At 41.6% G+C, this 13,499-nt stretch overlaps 1 protein-coding gene across 2 annotated transcripts; it reads left to right on the top strand.

Moving 5' to 3' along the window:
* The first annotated feature begins 265 nt into the window (after window positions 1–265).
* Window positions 266–13,281, top strand: parp3 (poly(ADP-ribose) polymerase family member 3). 2 transcript variants are annotated; one of them, XM_012960640.3, is made up of 11 exons: window positions 266–390; window positions 3,494–3,717; window positions 4,558–4,683; window positions 4,806–5,000; window positions 5,776–5,902; window positions 7,458–7,681; window positions 10,636–10,797; window positions 10,883–10,969; window positions 11,479–11,656; window positions 11,842–11,988; window positions 12,473–13,281. In XM_012960640.3, the coding sequence occupies exons 2-11, from the start codon at window positions 3,499–3,501 to the stop codon at window positions 12,640–12,642; spliced, it is 1,635 nt and encodes a 544-aa protein (XP_012816094.1). In that variant the 5' UTR covers window positions 266–390; window positions 3,494–3,498; the 3' UTR covers window positions 12,643–13,281.
* The last annotated feature ends 218 nt before the right edge of the window (window positions 13,282–13,499 follow it).

Consider the following 13,499-nt stretch of genomic DNA (forward strand, 5'->3'; position numbering starts at 1 on the left):
TATTTTCAATGTATGAAACCCACTTATTGTACAGCGCTGCGGAATATGTTGGCACTTTATAAATAATTGTTAATAATAATAATAATAACCTGCACACTGTCACTTCACTAGTGCGTATGCCAGTCTGACAGGCATGGAAAGGATGGGCTTATGGGTGTCGCTTACTACATCAACTTACTGTGTGGGGGCGTGGCTAGCACTGACTAGGCGGGTCTAATTGTATGTGCCAAACCCAGGAAAATGGAGTGGGGGCGTGGGGATAGCGGTCAGTGGGCGGAGCCAGCACAGTGGGCTAGCTGTGACTTGCCCTGTACAGTAGAACTTCCAGCTGTAGGGAAATCTCATCGCTGTCTGGAGTATCCTAGCGCCCACAGAAGCAGGAGATTGCAGGTAAATTGATGCCTGGGGTAGGAGGGTTACACTGGGTTTCAGCAATGGCTGCGGTTACTAGAAAGAACAGTTCCCAAATGCAAGTCTTGAAGCAAGAGCTGACAGTCTGTACGGCTACATTGTACCGGGAGAGAGTTTGTAGGCTCCGGTATGAGCGCTGCTCTTGTTAGATAAGTGCATTCATTCCGCTTATATTGCGCTTGCGGCCCCCGGATATGGACCCAGCGCTGCCGGCGGCCCCGCACAGAAGGCCGGGTTGGCTTTCTATAAGCAGCTTGTGTGACGCAGCTTGGATACCCAGGGGCAGGCTTGGGGTACATCAGGGAGCAGAGATGCTCCGGGTCCCTAATAAGTACAAGTACATAGGGAATGTGCGCAATATGGTAACTGAGCGCACTCATACTCCCTATAGTTAGCATTGGATTGAGGAGCTGTTTAGTTCAACAACAGCAGTTTGTGGATAATTTCTGCCATAACCAGGGAATTCCTTGCTATTGGCTGCTACTGACTGATTTATAGTAAGGGCAGGAATAGTGGTTATTATCACCCCCATGGGCTGATGCCAGAGAGGGCACAGCAGCCCTGGCACATGTGTCAGGGGATTTACCAACATTCTGGTACTCTGACTCATTGTGCTCAGTCACTTCCAGGCACAAGGCAAGGAACCAGGGTCCTAAATGCAACAGAAATGTGTTTGTAACGGAACCAAACAGGGAAAGGCACATGAGCTGCACCCAGTTCCACCCACACAGCCTGGGTGCCAGCTGATTATCCTGAGCACACAGACACCAGTAGGCAGAGGGAGCTCACACTCTAGTCCTGGGGAAACCTATGGCAATTCATGTCCAATATGGAGAAATGTTTTCTCTCTTGATATTTACAGGCTAGTTGGACACACTCTAACCATTAGCTGCACAACGGCCTGCGTATTTGTATTAAGAATGTAATTTAGTAGCCCAAGGAGGGAAGAGGCAACAGATGAAAGGAGAAACAATGCACAATGTGTAGTAAAACACTAAGACTAGACATTTTCTTTAATTTTAAGGTGGGTGGGATTATGTATCTGATATTGAAAGGATAAAATGCAATACAAAGTCAAGACATAAAATTAAAGGTTATAAGTATGAACTATAGCTGCAGTATATTGACATTCATAAAGAGATTGGTTGCAAAATAAGTACAGGGGTGGAAAATCATAACTAAGATCATAAGACTCAATAAGCTAAGTTCATTAACTGGTTCAGAGAGGTTTTGTTTTGTTTCAGTGTGTTGAAGCAACTCTCAGCTGCCTCCTGTTTTGCTAGTATAGACATGGAATGCTGTCTTTAGTACCAGGCATGGACAATTACCCTGGGCCCCATACATATTGATCAGGTAGCACAACAGCCTCAGTAAGAGCAGCAGGGTATAGTGTCTGGGTATGGCCTGTGACTATGGGGTTGTAGGTAAAGTAGGGCAATATATTGACCCAGAACCCTTCACAAACAGTTTTGGTATTGATTCTGTAAGGCAATACAAATAACAGTGATATAATAATGTGATTAACAGGCACCCCTGGCCCCTGTAGACAGACAACTCTTGATGGCTCTGAGATTAGCATGACCAGATAATCAGTGAATTTTACCTGGGGTTACAATCTAAGGGCGATCATAGACAGGCAGATTTAAGCTGCCGATTCAAGTCCCTTTCAAATCGGCAGCTTATCTGCCCCTGTATGGGGACCCCCCCCTACAGCCCTACCCAACCATTATCTGGGTAAAAATCAGGCACATTTGATTTTTTAGTCAGATTGGGGACTACATTGGCTCATTGATGCAGTCCTCACTCAGACTTTTCGTATTCCCTGTATTGTAATGTGATTGTTTGGCCCAAGGGCCAAGGTGGGCATATCAGGAGAAAGATTAGCTCGTTAGACGCCCCTGTGAAATGAGCAAACTGTGTATGGCCACCTTAACTTGATGCCCCACTGTGCGCTGCCAGATGTATGTTCATGCAGAGTCAGTGCCCAGTTTGCCAAAGAACAGGACACATAGACAGGTGCACAGCAGGGCATCAGGTTGGCAGTAGCTCCAGGTGAGGAACTTTAAAGCCTGCCTGAGTCTCTGCCAGTTTTCTGCGTCTCTTCAGAGTTAGCATTTGGAAAGGTCTTTAGCAGGATTTCTGTTTGCCTTCTTGTAGTTTTACAGGAAAATGTAATGGAAAGGGAAAAGCTTTGGTGCTTCATCATTAGAACAAAATAAAACAAAACGTTCTGCAGTCAGATCCAGTGCTTCTAGTTCCATGTATAAACTGTGAGTATCCCTGTGCAGTCTGTCAGTTTGTGTACCTTGTACCCAGATATGATATGCATTGTTTTTTTTAGCTTGGCACAATACAAAGGTGGGAATATACCAAACAGCGTTAATGCCATAATGTTTATCAAAGCTCTTCAGTTTTGTTTTGCATCAAATTTATACTTTTTTTTTTTTTTTTGCTTTATTTGCCCTTTAAACAAATTGAAATGCTTGCTTATTAATAAGTGTTCTCTGAATTCCTATAATAGTATATTGCAATATATAAATATGCCATTTTGCAATAAATATATATATTGTTAATATTATTTAAATGCAGGTTTTCTCCAGAGCATTTCAGGGAGATAATTTGCATTTATATTTGTAGGGTGCTCACTAGGTGTTCAGCATGGGACACATGCCTGCTATGTACTACAGTAAGCTGGGGAGGGGTCAGTCAGCACAAAGGTCATAGTATGTGTAGGAGTGTTACCTATAGTAGGTAACTAAGTAATTGTCCTTTGCCGATCCCAGTGGCATAATTGTCAGTGTAAAGCACACAAGTGCAACTGTACACAAAAGTGTAATATGCCATTAGAAACAATTGTCTGGAAACGCTGAAGAAAAGCATTACAGAATGTAAGGGCTGTCAGACTTGTTTTGTTGCTCCAATCCCCTATTGCGTGGAGTCGGTTTTCAGCAGCATTTGTGTGCACGGCTGTAATAATACAATTCTAAGAGGAGTATCGCTGAGCACTGGCAGTAGGCCAATAGTTATGGGTGATGGGAAACGTGAGGCTTGATTTCATTGCATATTGTGTTTCTCTCAGCAGACTAGATGGCTCCAAAAAGGAAGGCTGCCACCCAGGCAAAGGCTTCTGGGAAAAACAAGAAGGCCAAGGTAAAAAAGGAGATTAAAGAGGAAGAGACTGAGCAGCCGGTAAAGGCCCCTGACCGGTTCCAGAGTGCAGTCCAGGCTCTAAAGGCTGCATCAGGAAAGAAGGGGAAGGCCAAAATTGATTCTTCTTGTCACCTAAGCAGTTATGGAGATTATGAGGTGAGTACACAAGAAATGTGGCCTAGGAATGCCAGAGCAAGACATATTATAGTTCTGGGCTGCAGAGCAGAGACTCTAGGAAGCAGAATGCAGATCATTTCAAGGGGATATGGCAGACCCCAGCGTCTATGCTCACCTTTATGCACATGATACATTTTCAGGTTGATACTTTTAAGTCGACACAGCAAATAGAAGGGGGAACCCCTAGCACTTTTTATAATTTTCAAATGAAGGTAAAGCAAGCAAGGAAGGTGGTTCTGGGGTTGATTGCCTATACAGGAATCTTTATGGAAGCTATGTAGGGAGACCCCCCCTCCCACAGGTGTCAGTTCATTGCGTTGGCTCTGGAGGTCGAGTGGTGTCCCCGAGCTCGGTACAGAGCATGCTTGCTATTTTTAAATGATTTGTGAGCACCTACTGTGTCTCACCCATTAAACAGAGTTACCCATACAAACACATACTTGATGTCCTACTGTGGGTATGTGGCTAACTGTAGTGTTCAGCCATGATTCCACAATCACCCCAAACCACTGCCTGTTAGCTAGAGTATAAAATTCTAGCAATGAGGTTGCTGCTGCAATGCCAAACTAAAAAAAAAAGTTGACCAAATGCAAATTGTTTCAGAATATCAATATCTACATCATACTAAAAGTTAATTTTAAGGTGAACCATTCTGGCTGGTAGAGGACATAATGTGTAAAACGTCTAGCCTAATTCTTTGATAAACTTTAGTCCTCCTGTAAAACCTGCATTCTAATTTAGCGATGTGAATAGATTCTTGTTTTGCACCTAAAACCAATGTCTTGTTTCCACTGTCCCCTTACATATGTTCTATCTCAGGTGTATGAAGATTACGATTGTATGTTAAACCAAACTAACATCGGAAGCAACAACAACAAGTTTTACGTTATCCAACTAATTACAAAAAAGAACGAGTATTATTGCTGGAACCGCTGGGGCCGAGTAGTGAGTATATTAGTGTGACTTTTACTCATGGTACCTTGTCTCTAATAATATTGCTGCACTCCAATGGAGGAATTTTGTGGTGCTCAAGTGTATAAGAGATGCCCAACATCTGTTGCCTTTAGGGTGAGGTGGGACAGTCTAAGCTTTCCCCATTCCCCAAGTTGGAAAATGCACAGAAAGATTTTGAGAAGAAGTTCAAGGACAAAACAAAGAACTCATGGTCAGAAAGAGAGAATTTCACGCCCCATCCTGGGAAGTACACAATTATTGAGGTGGAACATGATGACGACAACGGGTCAGGGGAGGCTACTGTCAAGGTGAGCTTTTATGTATGTATGTATATAGAGGCATAAAGGTCCTGCATGATCATCATTAGGGGGAATTTAAAGTAGTGGGGAGAGAGATCTTTGCTCATTTGTTGTGAGAGGACAGTACGTAAGAGACTGAAGACCCAGTCTCAGATCTCTCAGTTTCTATAGTTTATGCCTCAACCCCAATCTTTTTTTTTTCAACCTACCAAATTAATTAAAGGGATTCCATTTTTTCTCAAAATGCATCAGTAATAGTGGTGCTTCAGCAGAATTCTGCACTGAAATCCATTTGACATAGGGCTAGACATGCTGTCAGTTTCCCAGGTGCCCCCAGCCATGTGATTTGTGCACTGATACTTCTGCGCTGCAAGTTGGAGTGATATGACCACCCTCCCTGCCCCCCCTTCCCTAGCAGCCGATCAGCAGAACAACGGGAAGGCAACGTGATAACAGTTCTCATTCCCCAACTGAGTGGTACGTATGAGAATAGCACTAAATAGTAATAATCCAAGTCCAGCTCATGACTCCTTTAGTTACATTGAGTAGGGGAACTAATAGGTTATCTGAAAGCAGTTCTGTTGTGTAGCGCTTTCTAAAAGCTCAGACTCAGGCACAATGCATTATGCCAATGCAAAAATTACATTAGTTTGTTCAAGAATAAAATTTTAAATGCTAGAATGAATTAATTGCAATGTAAAGAATGTAATTGAGAAATAAAAAACTACACCATAAAAATCACAACAGAATCTCTATAATATTTATTTTTCCTTTCCTTTGACAGGCAGACACAGTTGATGGAACTGTACAGAAGGTTCGGCCATGTTCCCTTGACAAACCCACACAGGACTTAATCAGTCTGATCTTTAGTACTGACATGTTCAAGGAAGCCATGCAGACCATGAATTTAGGTACTGGAGGGAAAGTCAATGAAGAGGCATCTCCTGATTAACCAGAACCACCGAACATGGGGGTTAAGCACCAAATAGGGAGATTTCAAAAGAAGGTGTGCTAAAATAAAATAAGGGGTATTTGAAAGTTGACTTTCAACTCAAAATAAAAGAAAACTCAGACATTGGAAGGATAAAGTAGAAATGTCATAGTTTCATAGGTAAAAAGATTGTAACATTGTTATTTAATGCTTTAGGACAAAGCAAAAAAACAGATATTGCATTGGAGCTAGATAAGGTACAAGGATATTTACTGGCTGTAACCTTAATAAACCTAAAAAGCATTGCCTATATAGGCACTAGTATTGTAATATAGAGCAAAATACTGACAAACATGCACCCATTAGGGGACCCAGTGACAGAAATGTACATTTTGAAATGTCTTTGTATGAACTGCAAATGAAAACTGAAAAAAACCCAAAATAACCTTGTGAGGAACTCACAATTTTAAAAGAGATCCGCCAAAAACTGTGTAATAGCATAACAGAAAATGTTAAGCAACTTTCCAATATACGTTATTGAAAAATTGTCAGTGGTTTTATATAATTAAAAGTATTATTTGTTTATCTCTTTTTGTTCTCTGGTTCTGACTTTTGAAACAGCAGAAGTCACTTCTCTTCCAAGTCTGTTATTCACCTGGAATATGTTACGTTGTTTTAATAGTCGGAACCAGAAGTGCAGAGAATATAAACTGCCAGTCAGATTCTTGGTTCAAAATCAGACAACTTTAAAGGGTAAGGAAAGGCTCATTGACAGAGAATGGGGGTGCCAAACATTTAGAAGCACTATTTTTGTTTTAGCTTTTATTAACAAAAAAAAAAGAAAAAATACAAGGAAAGCAAATTAGGGATGCACCAAATCCCGGATTCGGTTAGGGGATCGGGCCGAATCCAGGCTTCCTTTGAAGGATTCGGTTTTGGCCAAATCCACGGTCCCAGTCGAACCGAATCTGAATCCAAATTAGCATAAATTAGCATATGGTAATTAGCGTTCGGAAAGGGTTAAATGGTCAGGGGGGGGGAAATTTCTGCACGTTTTTAATCCCTTCTGATCCTAATTAGCATATGTTCTGATTCAGTTCGGGATTCGGTAGAATCTGTCATGGTGGGTTCAGGGGTTCAGCCGAACCCAAAAAAGTGGGTTTGGTGCATCCCTAAAACAAATAGATAAACAAAATAAAACATAGGTGGGTATGCACAGTTCATTGCTTTTTTGGTTTTACATGCTATTATCAAGAGAAGGCACAATGAAGAATACCATTGCAATAATACACAGTGATAAAATATTGGTCTTAATGTGGGGGGGGCCCTCCAAATCTAAAGAGTCCAGCCAACATTGCCAAATCTGGTCACATTTATCGGGTATACCTCTTGGCACACTATTTTATTATAATGCTATAATATTATGCAGATCGGTATGAGGTGCAATTAAACATGGAAGTGTACAGCAGGGGCAGTGGCATGGGCATATGATGGAAGGGGTAGCTGGTAATAGACACGACTGCTTTCTCTTGCAGACATTAAGAAGATGCCCTTGGGGAAGCTGAGCAAGGCACAGATCGCAAAGGGCTTTGAGGCTTTGGATGAGTTGCAGGCAGCACTGGACAGAAAAGCGAACAAGGGGGTGCTGAGTGATCTGTCCTCCCGATTCTACACCATCATCCCACATAACTTCGGACGTAGGACACCTCCTGTTATTGACACCTCAGAGGTTTTACAAGCCAAGAAGGATATGCTACTGGTACTAATCCTTACTGTCAGTCTCTTACAGCATTGTGCAGTGTCTTTATTCTCTCTCCAGGTTTCACCCTGGTGTTTTAGTTCCTTATCCTTGTTGATTTGTGCTTCTATAGGTGAAGTGGGTAAGCTAGACAGCGTATTATGGTATCTATACATGATATGATCAAAGAGCGACCCATATGCCTTTCCATCAGCGATTCACTGTACTGATGGTGGGAGGTTTAGGGGAGCTTTGTCACCCACCATCGCCAAGATTAACCACGGGCGAGTAATCTCCCTGTGGGCCATTGCCCTAAAGGGGCAGGATACCTCCTTTTCAGCATATGATAACAAAGTACCCTAACTATCTACCTTGCAAGGACCAAACATGGTGTACCCTTTAGTTTACATGCTTGTCCTGTTTAGCTTAAGAAATAACAAAAATCATGGTTTTTTTGTGATTGAAACAGTAGGCAAAAAGTAGGTTCCACAGAAGACCTATTCATTCAACTCATGCTGAATAAGGGGGTATTCTGCTGCTTTCAGGCTTTGGTAGAAGGTATGTATGATTATGGCTACAAGGCACAGAGTAGGGGCCCAGACATGACAGGACAGAAGCAAGTAGTAACGCTAAAGTAATTGGCGGACATTTGGCCCACCGGGTTTTTTAGTGCAGTGCTGCTTTCTGTAGAGATAAAAGTAAAATGCCTAAAGGTGTTCTAGTGCTCATTTTAAGGCTGGAAAACATCAGTGCTTTTGGGCATCTTCAATGTATCTCTGTTTAAAGGAGCATGGGTAATTTCAGTGGCTTTTTGCTGAAAAACCTGGTAGCCCAGACACCCAAAATATTTGCCATAGGCCTTTAAAGAAATATGCAGAACTATGGTATGTTAGTCATCTGTCTGGAAAAGCAACAACTTTTCAGTAGATTTAATATAGGAATCTATGTACAATATGGGGTTACTGACCAATGGGACCTTTTCTGACATTATCCCCTATCTTTATGGAAAAGCTTCTTTGCAGGGCTTTGGCCCTTCATACAGTACATGCTATAACTGGCAGAAAGCCCCGTCCTGTGAGCAGTGCCTAAGTGGCCAGTGTATCTGGAAGTGCTGACTTCCAGCTTATGTACAATGTAACACATGGCACACTAGTGTCACACTAGCCACACACTGTATATTTGATTGTGACTGATTGACTGTATATGATCTTAAATGAATACTATACCCCCAGAATGATTACATATCCAGCAGATAGTTAATATCATATTAAGTGGCTAATAAAGAATGTTACAAAATAAAATATATATATCAGTAAATATTGCCCTTTTACATCTTTTCCCTTGAGCCACCATTTAGTGATGGGCTGTGTGCTCCCTCAGAGATCAGCTGACAGGAAGTAATGTGGGAGTAAAAGGCAGAATTCTACCCATGTTTTGGCTAATGGGGCCTAGCATGTATGTGTGCCTTTGGTTTGTTTGTGTGCACTGTGAATCCTATGATTCCAGGAGGCGGCCCTTAGTACTTAAAATGGCAATTTTCTATTTAGAATTAGCAATAGCACATACTACAGGTATGGGATCCGTTATCCGGAAACCTGATATCCAGAAAGCTCCAAATTATGGAAGGCCTGTCTCCCATAGGGGCTGATTTACTTACCCACGAACGGGTCGAATGGAGTCCGATTGCGTTTTTTTCGTAATGATCGGTACTTTGCGATTTTTTCGTATGTTTTGCGATTTTTTCGGATTCTTTACGAATTTTTCGGATCCAATACGATTTTTGCGTAAAAACGCGAGTTTTCCTATCCATTACGAAAGTTGCGTAAAAAGTTGCGCATTTTGCGTAGCGTTAAAACTTACGCGAAAAGTTGCGCTTTTTTCGCGTAAGTTCTAACGCTACGCAAAATGCGCAACTTTTTACGCAACTTTCGTAATGGATACGAAAAACTCGCGTTTTTACGCAAAAATCGTATTGGTAACGAAAAATTCGTACAGAATCCGAAAAAATCGCAAAACATACGAAAAAGTCGCAAAATGTTCGTTTTCAAGTCGGAACTTTTCCAATTCGGGTCGGATTCGTGGGTTAGTAAATCAGCCCCATAGACTCCATTTTAATCAAATAATTCAGATTTTTAAAATTGATTTCCTTTTTCTCTGTAAAAATAAAACAGTGCTTTGTATTTGATCCCAACTAAGATATAATTAATCCTTAATGGATGTAAAAAAATCCTATTGGGTTTGATTAATGTTTCATTGATTTCTTAGTAGACTTAAAGGAACAGTAACACCAAAAAATAAAAGAGCTTTAAAGTAATAAAAATATAATGCACTGTTGCCCTGCACTGGTAAAACTGGTGTGTTTGCTACAGTAACACTACTATGATTTATATAATAAGCTGCTGTGTAGCCACGGGGGCAGCCATTCAAGCTGGAAAAAAGGAGAAAAGGCACAGGTTACATAGCAGATAACAGATAAGTTCTGTAGAATACAATAGTGTTTTATCTGTTATCTGCTATGTGCCTGTGCCTTTTCTCCTTTGAATGGCTGCCCCCATGGCTACATAGCAGCTTATTTATATAAATTATAGTAGACTTTCTGAAGTAAACACACAACTTTTACCAGTGCAGGGCAGCAGCACATTATATTTTAGTTACTTTTATACACTTTCATTTTTTTGGTGTTACTGTTCCTTTAAGGTATGAAGATCCAAATTACGGAAAGACCCCTTATCCGGAAAACCCTTGGTCTCACACATTCTGGATAACCGGTCCTATACTTGTACTTAAAAAATATATTTTTGTGAAAAATGGTTTATTTAGATGAAGCAGGGTTTTACATATGTCCTGTTTTATGCAACATATTTTATAGAGAACTACATTGTTCTGGGGTATAGTTTTCCTTTAATGCAGTCATTGTTATTGACTCTCCGTATTTCTTTGATCGTAAGCTCAGTGAGAGACTCTCTTGTCCTTAGGTGCTGGCAGACATAGAGCTAGCTCAGACCCTGCAGGCAGACAAGGTGAAGAAGGAGGAGGAGGAGGAAAAGGTACAAGAAGTTCCCCACCCTCTGGATGTTGATTATGAGCTCCTCAAGTGTGACCTGAGTCTCCTGGATACCAGCACTGAGGAGTACAAGGTGAAACATATAAAACCTGGGGGAGGAGCATGACCTGAGCCAATAAGGAGACATGTATGTGTAACTGAATTGTAATTTGCCGCAGGTGATAAAAACCTATGTGGAAAATACTGGCCCCACATACCGTACACTGAAGATCCAGAACGTGTGGTGTGTTAACCGAGAAACAGAGGTTGGTGTGCATTTCTGTAACCTGTGCATTGCATTTCCCATGTACACACACGCTGCATTTCTGTAACCTGTGCATTGCATTTCCCATGTACACACACGCTGCATTTCTGTAACCTGTGCATTGCATTTCCCATGTACACACACGCTGCATTTCTGTAACCTGTGCATTGCATTTCCCATGTACACACACGCTGCATTTCTGTAACCTGTGCATTGCATTTCCCATGTACACACACGCTGCATTTCTGTAACCTGTGCATCTCATTTCCCATGTACACACACGCTGCATTTCTGTAACCTGTGCATCACATTTCCCATGTACACACACGCTGCATTTCTGTAACCTGTGCATCGCACAACAGATACAAGAGCTGAAGAGGGCCCTGCCCAAAAGAGCTTACAATCTATAGGGAGAAGGGGTTGTGACACAGGGAATGGAATTCTGGATAGGTGTGGATAGAGTGCTGCCTGCATTACCCACCATTCATATCATGTTGTTTTCCATGGCAGGAGGAGAGATTTAGTGCCCATAAAGACATTGAGAACCGCCGCCTGCTCTGGCACGGTACCAACATAGCAGTGGTAGTCGCTATCTTAAAGAGTGGCCTGCGCATTATGCCGCATTCAGGCGGCCGTGTTGGGAAGGGAATCTACTTTGCCTCTGAGAACAGTAAATCTGCTGGATATGGTAAGTAAGCAATATAAGCAATATAAACCAACATGGGAGACAGGGCCCAGTGGGAAATGCTGTGTGAGAGTTTGTCCTTGTCAAACGTTGTGAAACACAAGCAAGAAAGATACTGGGCTATTATTATTGGTATTTGTAGTTTATCATATATAGAGTGATTTCTAACGGAGTTTCTGTCTTTGCAGTTGGTTGTACATCTAAGAACCTTGGCATCATGTTTCTAAATGAAGTGGCTTTGGGGAGGGAGCACCATATCAAGATGGATGATTGCTCCCTGCAATCCCCACCAAAGGGTTATGACAGTGTGGTGGCACGCGGGTTGACTGAACCAGGTAATGAAGACGCACAGTATAAACAATGCAGTAGTTTTAAGAAACCCTTCAGCTTTGTTACAGCTCAGGTTATGGGGGTTACTATGCCTGTAGCCCTCATTCAAGTGCTACAATATGCATCTGTGCTGTGTTTTCAGATCTGCCACTTTTCCATATGGCCAGTGGCACCTTATTCACATGTCTTTATTTTGCTGAAGTTATTAGGCAACCCACATTCAAGCCTTAGTTACTTGTATAATTACAGCCTTGGGATGAGAGAATCACTCTCGGCAGCTTATATAAAGTTGATCATAAATGTGCATTATTCATTAAGGCTTAACCTGCTCTATTTTTATATATACAAATACGGTTTTTAAAGTCTAGCAAGGTGCTCCTAAACCATGTGATAGTGTAGGATAATGGAAGCTTCCAGTAGACATGTTTCTATACCCATGGTAACCATTCTTCATGTATTTATCATTGAGGATTCTGGTTCTATTTACAGAACCTGCTAAGGACCGCAAGCTGGATTTAGATGGGCGGAAGATAACTGTACCACAAGGACGTCCTGTCAAGATGGAAAAATACAGCGACTCGTCCTTTGGTCAGAGCGAGTACTTGGTGTATAAGGAGAGCCAGGCCCGAATGCGCTACCTTCTGCTACTAAAGTTCTAAAGGAACTTTCCAGACTTATCCTTGCTTTTTGCTTCTTTGCAACTACTGTATAATGGTATATACAATTGGATACTCACAGGCACTTTATAATGCACTGTATTTGCATGAAGCAACTGTCGATCTGATATCAATATTATGCACTGAACTTGTTTTAGGAGAAGAAATACAGTGCAAGTTATATGAAGTTCCTCCACTTATTAGAGTGCAGTTCTGATAACCTCAGATATGCCCAGACCCCAGCTTATATGCAAGGAAAGTACTATGTTTGGACCTTATATATTTTCATTGTAGAAAGATTTTACTTGTTTTTTTATTGTATATATTCTTTATATGGTTAAGATACTATTACTATATTGTGTAAGAGTAAATCTTGATTATCTGAACCTCCTGTAGCACTGCAGCTGCACAGTACTATATAATAAGAGGCTGCAGGGATCAAGAGCCCCCATCTGCATTTACAGGGTCCATCTCTGTACAGGTACACTAAACAGTTACACGAAATTCACCCTGAGCTTGTACGTATCATGTTAAATGTACCTCTTTATTAATCATTGGTGTACAAACAAACAGATCAGTACTGTGAATATGTGCATAGATCGGTGTAGACATGCAGTAATAAAAAGCTGTTTGTGCCACTGACTCTCTGCTGATTGACTTTGACTCTACAACAAGTTAACAAAGCAGGTAAGAGGGGAGAGGGGTTTGGGAATTGCAGGTTAAGGTGGCCATACACGGGCCGATTCTAGCTGGCGACTTGGCAGCTTATCGGCCTGTGTAGGGGCAGCAACGACAGGCCTGTCCGACCGACATTGGGCCTGAAATCGGCATATATCAATCAGGCAGGTTAAAAAATTCAG

Source organism: Xenopus tropicalis, chromosome 4 (genome assembly GCF_000004195.4).
Source record: "Xenopus tropicalis strain Nigerian chromosome 4, UCB_Xtro_10.0, whole genome shotgun sequence".
Lineage (NCBI taxonomy): Eukaryota > Metazoa > Chordata > Amphibia > Anura > Pipidae > Xenopus > Xenopus tropicalis.

What these genes read in the sequence shown, in the direction of transcription:
- parp3 (XM_012960640.3), top strand. Translation starts at nt 3,499, where the DNA reads ATGGCTCCAAAAAGGAAGGCTGCCACCCAGGCAAAGGCTTCTGGGAAA. An exon ending in GGAACCGCTGGGGCCGAGTA is followed by an intron (nt 4,684 to 4,805) that starts GTGAGTATATTA and finishes TGTTGCCTTTAG; the next exon opens with GGTGAGGTGGGACAGTCTAA. An exon ending in GTGTTAACCGAGAAACAGAG is followed by an intron (nt 10,970 to 11,478) that starts GTTGGTGTGCAT and finishes TTTCCATGGCAG; the next exon opens with GAGGAGAGATTTAGTGCCCA.